Source organism: Acyrthosiphon pisum, chromosome A2, assembly GCF_005508785.2.
Source record: "Acyrthosiphon pisum isolate AL4f chromosome A2, pea_aphid_22Mar2018_4r6ur, whole genome shotgun sequence".
Classification (NCBI taxonomy): domain Eukaryota; kingdom Metazoa; phylum Arthropoda; class Insecta; order Hemiptera; family Aphididae; genus Acyrthosiphon; species Acyrthosiphon pisum.
The window spans coordinates 35,153,301-35,168,104 of NC_042495.1; the positions used below are offsets into that span (position 1 = coordinate 35,153,301).

A 14,804-nucleotide genomic window follows, 5' to 3' on the forward strand; every position below is an offset into this window, starting at 1 on the left:
CAAAAAAAATAAAAAAAATAAAAAATAAAAAAACACACATCATTGTAAAATCAATACATTCATCGTTCCACTCAGAATCTAAAATATATAATTGAGTAAAATAAAATAATGTAAGCAACATTGGGCACACATTTCTGTAGTCAAATAATAGATTTATTATATTACAAAAAAATTGAGCTCACTTTTTTAAAAATATATGACTACGTCATTTTACCCGGTTGTACAGATAAAATTACATACACATGTTTGTATATGCCACAATAGGTATAGGTATAGAATAAAACGAAATTTCTTTTTTTAAAAAAATTCATTAAATAATTTCCAGTATAGGTATGTAATATTTTAATTATAACAACTTAACACCTCTGTAATATATTTATATAGTTTAACAAGTAACAACGCTCAAGGGCGTTGGATGTGGTGATTTTTCTGTCTTTGTCTAACACACGTTGAACATAGGAATATCTAAGGACCTAAGCGACTGACAAAAATTAAGGTACTTCTAGTTGTTCAATTAAAAAAATTAAAAGGTGTTTGAATTGGTATACAAGTTTACTTTGCATCGGTCGAAGTACTCTTTCAATTGTAGCAATATTTTGACCTGAATAAATATTTTAAATTTTGTAAATTTGTCAAATTTAGCCATATCTAACGTATTAACAGTAAATAACAAAGCTTAATAAAATTATACTATCCATATGATCATATAGCTCATTACATATAATATGTAATGTACAGAAAGAGAAAGGATAAAATAAATAAATATTTCACAAAAAATTAATTGTTTTGATAATGTCAAATCAAGAAAAACAATGTTTGGAACTTAACCTGTACAATCGGGTAAAATTACACAATTCATATATTTTTTAAAAAATTAGCTCAATTTTTTGTAATATAATAAATTTATTATTTGACTACAGAAATGCGTGCATACTGTTAGTACAAATATGCAGATATATAAATATATTTTCAGGTGTTAACTAATAATACTATTCTTTAATATTACCTATTACGAAATGGTATGTCATATTAAGCCATTGATTCTGTAAATCAAGTTAATAGTTAATTCAAATTTCAAATTGATGAAGTATGCATACAATATATTATATAGGTACAAAGTACAAACATGATAAATGTCAGGAGCAAAAACTCCTCGTTTCATGGTCTGGCATTGCGCGACTCAAACACGACCAATGTTAGCACCATGGGATGCCATGGCAAAAACCATAGATCTTTGCTGTAAGGTCTTATACTTTACGAAAAATAATATTTTTTAGTTATATACTTACATGAGTAATTGTTTCCAATATGTTTCCATATATTGACATATTGACTGTGGACCGCTATGCATTAACGGAACAATTATTAAATAGGCATAATAATATACTTATAGGAAGGTACCTCCAAACCTATCGGCTACCGACAAAAGTGTAGGGATATACTCAATAGGTTAGGTAATTAATATTTCACAGTACGCACCTTCACATTAGTAGATAGTTTATCCATATCCATATTCTAAATTTTATAAATATACTTTCATATTATTACTTTATACAGTCCTAAGATTGGTGGGTACTGAGGGGGGGGGGTCCGCACCCAGGCCGCCATGGCTACGCACTGTTCAAGTGTATCCTATATTATTATCTATTAATTTCACCAAAGTGTACATATCTCACGTCTCACATAGTGTCATAATCACATTAGGAAGATCACCGCAATATGGATAGGTAAGTTAAATTTGTTCAACTTAATAGGTAAAAGCAATCACTTAAAAAACGATTCTGAGTGAAGACCAGTACGTCAACATTTATTTCTAAGCCTTTAATAGGTTATATTATTATATATTTATTTTCTATTATGTTTACTATCAATTAAAATTTCAATACTATTATAGTGATCACTTATTACTATTTCTATTGACATTTGTAGGTTATAATTTTTTTCAAAATTAATTGCATTTATAAGTACCTAATATTAGTTATTACTAGATGTTATTAAATTAAAAAGGTACCAAGAACAATTTCAATAGGTTCATAATATTCATAATATATTAATCTATACATTTTAAAAATTGCATAATGTATTGCAAGTTTGGGTTTTTAATTTTTAAGCAAGTTATATGAGTATGTAAATAAATAATAATATTACATTATAAACAATTGTTTAAGTTAAATATTCAGACATTTTTTCTGCTATGTATTGACATTGTGTCTACAGAAAAAAAATAACAAATTGATCGTATATACATCGCTTAACTCAGTATCTATAAACTAAACAAATTTTAAGGGAACATTTTTACTCTTTGCAAACCACACAACTCTTTGTTCACATATCACATTAAAAATGAAAATTGCAGAACTTTGTTTTTGAAAATAATATTTTTCACATTTCCCCCAAGTTTTAGAACATATTATATAAACTTTTAAAATGCATATTATTAACTTCTGAGCCCTGGTTAAGAACAAATTCTTCTTTAATATTTTATTTTTTTTTAATGAACAATAAGTAATTTCAAGTAAACAATTTATAATTTTTTAAGAAAAGATTGATACGTATTTAAATATAAGTTTTAGGATTCAGTAATAATATAACTCTTAACAAATTAATATGTTTTCATCAGGAAAAAGAAATATTCATAATGACATCATTAACGAGAACGGAATCAACTTAGGTTTGATGATAAGTCTTATGGATGACATCTAAGTGTATGTTCTGCTCGACCACTGGTTGATGAGAACTTTTTTTCACACGGACCGCACTTGTACGGTTTTTGACCTGTGTGTGTCTTCTATAATGTAAAACCAAATTTGATTTTTGCGTAAAAGATCGTCCACAAATAACACACGCATATGGTTTCACCCCAGTATGCGACCTTTTATGTATACACAATATAGATTTGCTGATAAACGTTTTAAAGCAAACATCACACTCAAGAGGAGCTCTTCCAGTGTGAAAATTTTCATGCCTGGATAAACTATTGGCGTTGGTAAATTCTCTATCACAAAATCGACAAGAAAACCGACCAGGATCAATCATAGTGGGATATTTTGAATTGTAATCGTCCTGAGTAGTGAAAACAAAATTATTTTCATTGTCATCACCAACACAATCATTGCTATAATATTTTTCCTCATCCATGTCATCTTTTGACGACTTAGTTTCTTCCATTGCCATCTAAAACAAATTGATATAGAATGTCAGAAGGTTTGGAAAGCAACAGCTTTCAAAGTATAACTATCAGCAAATATAAATATTTCTATGGAGTCAAATAAATAAAACAGTCAGTACCTTGGATTTATTTTTCTTGGTTTCTTTTGATGGACTTCTTAATCTACAAGAAAAATAATTAAATAATTAATATTCTAATAAATAATTTATATTAGATTCAGAACGGAACAAAATAATATATTGATTTTACAATGATGATTTTTTTTTTGTCTGTGAGCAACATTTTGGATACTAAAATTGTTAAGATTTTTGATATCAACATTATTATCTGATAAAAAAGTGAATCTAGTTAATACTTTTGAGTAAAAATTGGAAATTCCAAGTACTTTTAAAAAGCGTCAAGAAAACAAAAAAAAAGTGGTAATTATTATGCAAAACCAATTAAAAAATAAAAATCTATTTTATTTTTTTGTTGTACATCCAAAGCAAATAATTGCAAATTCTGTAAATGTTCACCAAATATTTATATCAGCATTTCCTATACATAGTAAAATTTTCAAACTCGTTTTTTGTGTACAATGATTTTTTATCAATGAATTAAATATAACACATCCTCAGCTTAAAGAAGGTGAGCAAACTATTGTCTATTATCTATTAAATATTAATGTATATATAATCTATCTATTGTAATAATAATTGTTAGTTTGTAAATAATAATAAATAAATAATGTATTACTAGATGTTGATTTCTTTACGATGTAAAGAGATATTTATCAAAATACATAAGATTTATTGTATTTGATATATTCCATGTTCATAATACAAATATCCTCCCCCCTCCAAATAAATATCATAGCTCACTGTGCCTGATACATAAATTATCTATATAACAAATAACTTGGTCTAAAATCTTAAACTGATATTTTTAACAGTGTCTTGTCGGCTTACTTAAAATTATTTGATAATTCAACTAAATTTATAACCCAAATTTTGTTTTATTATTATATACTTACAAAACATTAAAACGTTCTGGTTCTGTGGAAGTACTGGCAGAATCTAAAAATGAAATATTATCAATTCACATTATCCATATAAATTGGTAAGATACTAACAATTGGGAGTTTTTGGTTTTTTTGGAGGTTCATTACAATCCGAAAGCATTTCAGAGCCCTCATTTATTTCGCTATTAACCCTCTTCTTAGTATGAACCGCATCATTATCATTTTCCAAATTATTTATTTGTTGAACCTAGAGTGTAAAAAAAAAATGCAAATGAATATTGAAATATATATGTTTTATAAATTAAGAAATATAAAAATTAAAAAATATCTTACATATTCTTGTTCATTATAGAAGTCCATACAATTCAAATCGGTAAGTATTTGATTTATTTTGGTATAATTTTGAAGCACAGCTCTTGCAGAAGTGCATCTGCGTAAAGTTTGTGCAAAGGCTCTAACAGCAGCCACCTAAAATTATAAATTATAATAATAATTGTGATGATTGTTTAAATGAAAATTAAAAATACTATAATTAATATAATAACTTTTATTGAGATCATTTCTTCTGGAAACCCATGCATTGCAGATATAAGCCATGACTCTAGACTTTTGGAAAAATTTCTAATTGCTTCAGTTAATGTTCCTATTCATAATTTATTAATTTATAGTTATATCTTTAAATAAAAATATATAAAATATACATACTAGGAACAGGCCGAAGAACATCTGGAATTAAAACTTTAACCAAGTTTTGATAAAATAGAAAATCAACAGTTTTCACAAACAATTGCAATGTTTTGCACTTTGACAATGAATATAATTTTTCTTTAGACAAATATTGTTCTACTTCATATTCGTCATTTTTATTATCTTGACTACACCAAAATTGACGCCAAAGTGACTCAATAGTGCCAAATTCTAAGTTCAACACAGCACTTAAAAACGCCTACAAAAGCAAAATTATTTAAACACAAATAAATGAATTTCAGTTTAAAAATATCTAAGTACTTTATAATGTTCACGGTACAAATGTTTGAACGTATCTACATCTTCTAAAGTACAATTATCATCCAATTGTAGTTCATCCAATATAATATCAGGAAATTGTGGTACAGCATTAGCACCATCACCTAAATATTCTTGGTCTTGTGCTTGAGAAGGAGAAGATGGAATACTGTTTTGAGAATAATTTCCAGAATCTGAACTGATGGTAGTATATTGATTGCAATTTTGCTCTTCAATTTTAATTTTTTTAATTTTTTTTGAACTACTACTTCGACTTGTTGTTTCAACTGGTAGGCTTTCCTCTTCTTTTAATTCATTTAATAATGAATTAGGTTTAATTCTAATACCATAATAATGGTATTTTGAATTTCCTCTTTTAAACAAAAAAACTGCAAGTAAAATAAGCCACATAATGTATTTAAAAATAGCACCATACCGAGTTCCTAGACGCCTTGTTTGTAATCCCGTAAACACAGATCGGATAAGTTTACCAAATGATGGTGCATTTAAAGGATCAAATTTAGTTTCCGAGCAATGTGTTAAATAATTATCATATATTGTTGATCGGAGTAACGACACTCCTTCAGCCTTTTCATAATTATCCATCAGCCAGTCGACCTTCATAATAATATATCATTGAGTTATTTATTATTCCATATAAAATCTATCAACTACTTACAGTTGCAGGGGAAATTTTATTTGCTTGGATAAGACCGGAGTTTTGCATTCCTCTATTTGACTCCTCGATACTATTCTGATGTATTGTATTTGTTTTGATAGCTTTATTTTGTACATGACATGTTGGTTGGCTTATAATACCTATACAAACAATACACTGATGTGATATAAGTTTTACAGAATAATTATAATTATTCAAGCTGAAATAACAAAGGCACCAAAAAGAATCCACATAATATTATACTAATATACATTTATCATGAATATTAACACAAATTAATGTAATGTTACATGAGACAAAGCTTGGGTTCAATATTTTCTCTGTACCAGTATGAGGATCCTTTAAAGCAAATTAAAAAGTACATCAGAAAGTCTATTATAAATAAAATTAAATAGATTCAAATTTTGAAATAATATACCAGAGAATTTTAACTCAAAAAGTTTGAAATGAAAAATAAAATAAATGTTTCATTGAGTCTTACCCAATGTTGGTACTGGTGTAAGGGAAGTATATTAAGATCTTCCATGAGTCCCTTCTTAATTTTAATTTTATAATTACGATATAAGATAATATGCATTTTATAATTTTATATGACAAATGGAGAACTAATATTTGACCAGAACAAGATAAATATTTTAATTTTATTTGAATAAAATCTAATTTTACTATAACAAAAAATTCTTTGTAATTTCTTAAATTATATAAATATAATAATAACATTTTGTGAAACTGACCTGATTCTGCAACAATATAATGACCATTATCAACAGTAACTGTAGAAGAATTCCTATCTGTATGATCTAGGTGATGTTCATCATCATCATCTGTTGATTTATTATATCTATCATCATGAACTGGACTAGTTCCACACAGTATAGCATTTGCATGTTGTATATTACTATTCAGTTTCTGAAAACAAGAAGATTTAAATATATATAATACACATATAACTATATTAGGTAATGAAGTACCAGATTAATAGATGTACGCTTCACAGAAGTTTGTTGTACTGGTTGTATAACATGAGTCTGACCTATTTTACCTGATGTTACAACAGGAATAGTATTAATTTGGGGGCCAGTACCTGCTGACCCTTCTAATTTGATTCTAGTCCTCACAGAAGTCGCCATGAATTTACCTAAACCAATTAATTTTATAATTTTCTTAAAACTTGAAAAATAATGTAAATTGAACTTACAATTAAAAACAAAAATAAACAAACATAATATAATGAAAAGCAATTAAATTAATTTTTATTAAACACAAAACTCTTTTTGATATCCAATATAATGCCATTTTAAACCACAAATAAATAGTATACCTACCTAAATGTGAATTGATATTTATTTTTACAAATTCAGTAAGCTAAAAGTTGACCATTTATTTTTAAATAAAATAGGTATTAATAGGTATTTCTCTAGGTAAATTATAATTATAAATATAATTTATCGAAGAAATAAAATAAAATTCCAAATATATGTTTTAATAAAACACCAGAAAGATAACAGAATTTCCCTTCTTGTGAAAGACATTGGATATTGATCCACAAACAAATCTTTTGAATTGTAAGGAAATTATTGTAGGTGATTATAATTATATATTATTGTGTTCATCATAAAAACAAACAATGTCACTATAACAATTAGCAACTGATAACATCAAATGTAACAAAATTTGAATCATGATTAAACATTATTTGGTGGTTCATCACATTATGTTTACTAATCATGTAATAGTATAACAATGGATGTGTTAAATTTGAATTCGATGATATAAAATCATTGTAAACGAAAAATGTTTCTTAGTGAAGACGCCCATATTACTTAGTAACAATATGTTATTAGATATTAATAAATAGAGATTGTTTTAAAGTCTTAACCCCAAAAAACGTCCATAGTCCCCCCCCCAAACATTTACTAAATGTTGTTTTAAGCTTATTCAATAATCAATATTATAAATGTAGGGTTTTAGACCTCCCCCCCAAATCTCAAACGCTATTTGCATCTATAGTAATACAGTAGATTGAATTAATATTTTTCAAAAACATTGCATTTTAAAACGTCATCGTGTATGTATAAAATATAATAATATGCTTTGATAGTTTCTAGTACAAACAAATAATTTTTTTAATTACAACAACATAGCTAAAATTGTTATTCTTGGTTTAAATATCAAGTTTTATTTATTTATATTTTTTATATTTTTTGATTTAAATTTACAATATGAATTTATTTCTTGTGAGATACCTTGTTTTAAATTGTCAATCATAAGCTATAAAAATTTTACATTTTATAAATTGTTATTTGGTAACTAGAAAATAATTAACATATTTTCGATATTTTTATGACTTGTCAACATTTTAAATTTAAACTATCATACAAAAATATCTTGCTTGACTATGTTCCTTTAATATTTTTCAACTGCTATTAAAACAACTTATTAGGAGTGTGTAATACATTTTAAAGCTTTTTAACTCAACGAAAAAAATGCTATCAACATTAAAAAAAAAAACTCATAATTGTAAAATCAATAAATTCTTTCACTTTGTCCAGAATCTAAAATGTGGCAAGTGGGAACTTTTGAGCTGATCAGTATTTGTCAAGCATGTCGTTGTAATGGATGTGTTATATTCGAATTCAATGATAAATTATTGTTTAAGAAAAATAATTCTGGGTGTAGACTTTGTGTCAGTCTAGCATATTTGAATAAATAATCAAATTTAATAATTAAAAAAATTAATAAAAATCGAAAATATATCATGGCAATAAATAGCGTAACTTTTCGGTAAACTTTTCCTTTTTTATAGAGATGGTAAAACTTGTTGGTACCTTCTATTAAAATGTATAATTTTATCTATAAAAAGAAAAACTTAAATGAATTTCTAACTGAAAAATAATTTAAAAAACACGAACAATTTTCTCATAAGTATAAAAAGTTCATAAAGAGACAAAATTGTTAGGAAATTTTACCATGTATGGAAAATGCTAATATAAATATTTGGTGGACATTTCAAGAGTCTACACTAATTTTTCATTTTGGAAATATAACAAAATCTCAAAAATCGATTTATGAAAATTCAATTATTTACCGCTAGATATCAAACATCGTAAATTTTATAAATTCAAACGCTCATAAAAAATTAATATTCCGTTTAAGTATTTTTTTTTTTATATATGTAGAAAAACTTATGAGAAATCTTCTATTGAAATTTGTAATCTTAGGTATGAAAAGAAAAACTTTTATGAATTTTTAACGGAAAAATAATTTTAAAAATGTCTAGACAAATAGCTCAAAAAGAGTTAAAATTGTTTGATGGTCATTTTAACATTTCTTTTAGTGAGAATTTCAAGTATCTAGGAATATTCGTTTTTGAATTACAAAATATCTATTGATAGATGAAAATTCGTTAATTTACCGATGAAAATCCAAGTGTAAAAAATTAAAATTTAAACGTTCATAAAAAATTAATATGTATTACTCTTGGCTAAACTTTTATTTTTGTTTAAGAGGATCGCAGCACACATTATTTTTCATACATTTTAGACAAATAAGCGATGGTAAATTGCACATAGTTTGGAATGTCAGATTTTTTATACATGTATGAACTCTGAAAAAATATCTAGGCTTTTTAGGAAGTCGATTTTCAATTTTCAATTTTAAAAGACCCTCAAATTAATATTTTTTTTTTCAAAAATTCCATGAATAATTGCTTTACAGTTGTATTGGGCACATCTGATTTGAAATCAAAAAAGGGATTCCTAAAAAGCATAGTATAGAAGCTTATAAATTCAACAATTTTTTTTAATTTACAATCAAACTTGAGGAAGTATGTTTAATTTACTACCGCATTTAGTAGTTTTTAAAGTAATGCAAACAAGTATATTTTAATTTTTAAAGATGTTTTACATATGCGTGCAAGTGCGAGAGTTGCATCCGGCGGTCATTGCTAGCGATGCGGTATTAAAACGATTCTCAACACACATATGTTCATTTACTACTCAGTACTCACACATAGACATAGCCCAAATGTTTATGTCATGTGAATTACCTAAATATTACTCCTTAGAACATGATACACTTGAGCCCCTTTAAGATAGGGAGTCTTCTATCAACATTTCTATTGTTAGCTATGAAAGGAAAAACTTTTATGAATTTTAACTGAAAGATAGTTTGAATATTTTCAAAATTTTAAACTTAAATGTTTATAAAAAAAAGGTGGGGCAAGTGTATGTCACTCTGCTGTACAGTAGGTTACAAGTGGGTGACTGTATAATAGATAGTGTTAAATTTGAATTTAATAATATAATATCATTGTATAAGAAAAACGATTCTGAGCGAAAATGGTCAGTCGGCCTATAATGATATTACCTCGGATATAACTATGTATATTTTGATGATAATATTATTTTGAATAAAGTAATTTATATATAACCTATTTACTTGGTGGAATCTTGTTTTAAATTTTCAATCATTAGCTATAAAAGTTGAACATTTTATACATTTTTAACTAAAAAATAGTTATTAAATTTTAAATTTGATAAATGTTGTCAAAACTTAAACTTTAAATGTTTATAAAAAAAAAATTGTGCCTATATATTTTTAATATTTTTTAACTGCTATTGTAATAATATATCAGGAGCCTTGTATTAAATTTTACTCTTTTTACCCAACAAATAAAATTGTATTGATATTTATAGAAAAAAAATAAAAACTGACAAAGTTCGTTAACAGCTCAAAAGGAGTCAAAATATTTTTAAAATCATATAGAAAATGAAAAAATTAACATTCGGTGAAATTTACATGTATCTATAGTTATTCATTTTTGAATAACAGCAAAATAACAAAATCGCTACATGAGAAATCGATATAAAAATTAAAAATTTTTTTTTTTAATAATGGTAGAAAAACTTATGCGGAATCTTGTATTACATTTTCAAATCTTAGATTTAAATAGAATTTTTTTTATGAATTTCTAACTCAAAATAATTTGTACATTTTCGTGAATTGTACGTATTTTGTCAATATTTGAATTTTAAATGCTTATAAAAAAAATTGAGACTATGGATTAACGGTTATTGTGCCATTTGAGTACAGATTGTGTATTTATTAATAATAATAAAAAAAAAAAAAGGTTTGTCGAATTTTGTCAACATTTTAACTTTTGACGGACTTACTTTCCCACCAAAAAAGTTACCGAAGTAGAAAATCGAAGCATTTTATCATCTACTAATTGTGTACACAGTCACAGACACATAAAAAAAACTACAGATCGTTGCTTAGAATCTAAAATTTAAGACATTAATTTAAATAAATTAAGTTTTTAAGGTTGAATAATAAGAACTTAAATAGTAAATTTTATAACTTTAAGTATTTACTTATTATGTACCTATTAAACTGTAACGTAATAAATAATAATGACTTGATTATACTACATACGGATATTAACTTGTTAATGAATTAGTATATTTCTAATAATTTTGTTTGTTTTAAATTGTAAACTATAAAAACTTTTTCCATCACTTTCGTTCAGTTTTGTTTGTCGTAAACGTCTTACGTCGTGCACTCGAGTGTGTACAACGGAATAATCAAACATAAATACATTTTTTGTTTATGTTAACCATTCACCTGAATTGTTAAGTGCTGACAGAAAAAAGAGTTCACGCCTCCACTGTGACCATGGCTACAGCCCACATCTTTTCATCCGTTGCTAGGAGCGGTGTCCGTCACATTCACGATTTAAATTTTAAGATTTAATGGACAAATTGAAAGGTGGGCCGACCACAGTGACTGGCTGATACACTAATTACTAAACGACATCCACAGATTACAGGATATTATCATGAACTAAAATATAATATCACAGAATAGTTATTCTGTAATAATATATTATATTATATCTGTGATATCACATAGCAATACAGAAATATTATTGTTCGCAGGAACAGCTGCTTAATTGACTGAGTGCGCTCTCTATCTGTAAAAATCATTGATATATTAAATTAGTGTTATGAAAATATATTCCCACCTATTTTAAACTTTAAAAGCACGTAACTAAACACGATCACGATTAAAGATATAAATATATATATATATATCTTAAATATTGTAATAACCATATAAAATACATTTCATTATTTTTGTAGTGTTTTAAAATAAATTATATCATGAATGTTTTTAAGAGTATTTTTACGTTAAGGTATATGGTTTTTACATGAAAAATCATGTAATATTGTTTATATTTTTATCTTATAAAGTATTAAAAACCAGTAAGTTTGGTATACCAAAGAAAAATTCTTTAAATATTGAATTGGAGAAGGCTGGGAAACGGGAGTGTACTTTGGGCACAGCCTGTTTCTTGTACACTTGTACTGTTGCACAACACTATGTTTCCCGTATGGTGTATAATATATATTATATAGTATTTGGTATATATTATGTAAGTGTGCACTAAGAAAGCATTTTCCAAAATTCATATTTAAAGTGATGCACAACCTGTTTTAAGATTCAAGATGAACATTTTTAAGTTTTGAACACGGCCATTACACCGAATATCAAAAAACGAATTAAACAAAGTTGGCATTTTTAACGGGCAACAGAGTTCACGGGATCACTGGGTCAGTTAGTCTATTATAAAATATAAACATACTTACTCAGTAATATAGGTTGACCGTCTGAGCTCAGAATCATTTTCTGTATGGAATGATTTATCATTGAATTCAAATTGAACACATATATACATTACAGTGATTCACTCTATACACTTTACACTAGACAGAAGAGCTGCTTCTTCTTCCGTGGCTTTGGCCTTCAAGACCATGTAGTCCAACGAATTTGTCTCCAGATTCCTCTATCCAATGATAAATATTCAACTGTTTTTTTACACACACAACAAAAATAAAATAGTTTATTCGATACGTCATATATTAATAATATAATAAAATAAGTTGGAAAATGGGAGACAAAGATAATGCAGGATATTTATAGGATGTTCTGGCCGTTCCTGCACTATCTTTGTAAGGACACCCTAACAGTGCCGCAACTAGAGAGTCAAAAACCCAGGTGCAAACAAATGCATATGGGCCCCTCTTTCTTGAGATACATAAAAAGTCGGACTGACTTCACACCATCGGAATTTTTACTGCTTAGATAGGATAGTATTTGTGGATATTGTATTGAATTTATTTACAATAAAATATAAGAATAACAATTTTAGTTTTCATGTAACACTAGAAATTAAAATAAAATTTATTATTATTATTGTTGCATAATAATATACCTGTTACATATTTTATAATATTTAAGTATTAAAAAAACATTTTCTTCCGAACTTTAGCATTTTCGAAATCAGCAATAATCTTTTCAATATTTATTTCTTCAGTATGATCTTTTTCAATACTTAATACTGATATATTACTGATAAATATTACTTACAAATCTGAAGTAGTATCTGACTTATACAGTTGAATAAAAATAAGGATTTGAAATTCTGCCAATATTAATTAAACAATTCTAAGTAAAACCACAGATTTTAATCTGTGGTAAAACGGACCAGGCTTTTACATTTTTCTATATGAAATTAAATACAAGATAATAATACAATTATTATGAATTAAATTAAAAAAAATAATTGACGTCCATCCGCTAAGGGCCCTTCGCCCCTGCGGGACCCAGTGCTGTACACCGCCTGCTCCTATGATTTTTACGGCATTGCACCCTAAATAGAAAGTTGTAGGCTGTGGGTACACCTATAGGTACTTACATTGTAGCAATTGGTCATTGAGTAAAGACTATATAGATTAATGATTATTGATCCTAATATTTGTAATAACTTTACAATACTCAATGATATAATAACTAATAACAGTAACTAGTAAGTTCATAAGTTGGTAAAAACTAAAAGGTCAACAAAAAAATTTTACAAGAAGTGAAATTTCTGAATTACCTACGTCTGTATAAAAATGTTTATTGTAGTTTTGAACAATATGCGCTCTTACTCGCTTAGTACTTACATATTTATATTGATTAAATATAGATAGGTACTATATATTTAATCAATGATATTAGTTACTTGAACATTGTCGTTGTAAACGTATCGATTTTCTATTAAGCTTGGGTGACAATTATACAATATAGATAATATATTAATATTATACGATCACATATTATTATGTACCTACCTAAGACCTAACCCAATTATTTTAAATTGTTATACAATACAAACTACGAAAACTGTACACTGATATCTGATAAAAGTTTGACTTATTACTGTAGAGCTGATTTTCAATGGCATTGTCTATTAATATATTTTGCAGCATCGTTTAATCAACCAAAATCAACTAATACTACATGATTCTCCCAATGGAAATCTGAACCCACTTTCATTAACGCGATTTAGTTATGAAGGTACAGAACTTTAAATGACAGGCTTATAGTACAGTTAACGTTAACCGGAATAAAGGGTTAGCGGTACAGACAATAAATACCAGTGTTACGCAGGGCCGTCCCGAAGAACAATTTATGGAGGGGTGGTAAACCTATTAACTTGCCGACTCAAAAAATTTTTTTCTCGCTTCGCTCGACAATTTTATATTATTTTGCATTATAATTTATATTATAATTTTAAAACATACTATATACAGCTTTATTTAAGGGCCTCTTGTAGCGTAGAATGGTTGGCCGTAGTGACTACTGTCACTAGCACCCGGATGGGTGATCACTCTGGTTCCTAGCGACGAATTCTCACCCCACATACACACGTGTTCCTCAACCAACCAACAGTAATCCCCCCCCCACGAAATGCTAATGGTCATAGTTCCCGAAAGTTAAAAGTTTAAGACCAATAAAAGAAAATAAATAACATTATTTTAGATTCTGAGCGGAATGATTCATTGATTTTAAAAAAGGATTAACTTTTATAGCAAGGATTAAAAAATGTAAAACAAGGTTTCGCG

The 14,804-nt window shown here is 27.0% G+C and overlaps 1 protein-coding gene across 3 annotated transcripts in view; it reads right to left on the reverse strand.

Annotated features, from left to right (window-relative positions):
- Window positions 1–1,529: 1,529 nt before the first annotated feature.
- Window positions 1,530–14,804, reverse strand: part of LOC100160856 (DNA-binding protein RFX2) — a 46,698-nt gene continuing 33,423 nt past the window's right edge. For 2 of the 3 annotated variants that reach the window (XM_029490117.1, XM_029490116.1), the window contains 9 exons: window positions 5,611–5,792; window positions 5,178–5,547; window positions 4,875–5,115; window positions 4,715–4,812; window positions 4,503–4,637; window positions 4,281–4,416; window positions 4,182–4,224; window positions 3,289–3,331; window positions 1,532–3,174 (listed from right to left, as the gene is read on the reverse strand). In XM_029490117.1, the coding sequence (XP_029345977.1) occupies window positions 2,668–3,174; window positions 3,289–3,331; window positions 4,182–4,224; window positions 4,281–4,416; window positions 4,503–4,637; window positions 4,715–4,812; window positions 4,875–5,115; window positions 5,178–5,547; window positions 5,611–5,792 (1,755 nt within the window). In that variant the 3' untranslated portion in view covers window positions 1,532–2,667. Of the gene's footprint in view, window positions 3,175–3,288; window positions 3,332–4,181; window positions 4,225–4,280; window positions 4,417–4,502; window positions 4,638–4,714; window positions 4,813–4,874; window positions 5,116–5,177; window positions 5,548–5,610; window positions 5,793–14,804 lie in introns of all 3 variants that reach the window. The other variant, XM_029490115.1, reaches the window with a different exon arrangement.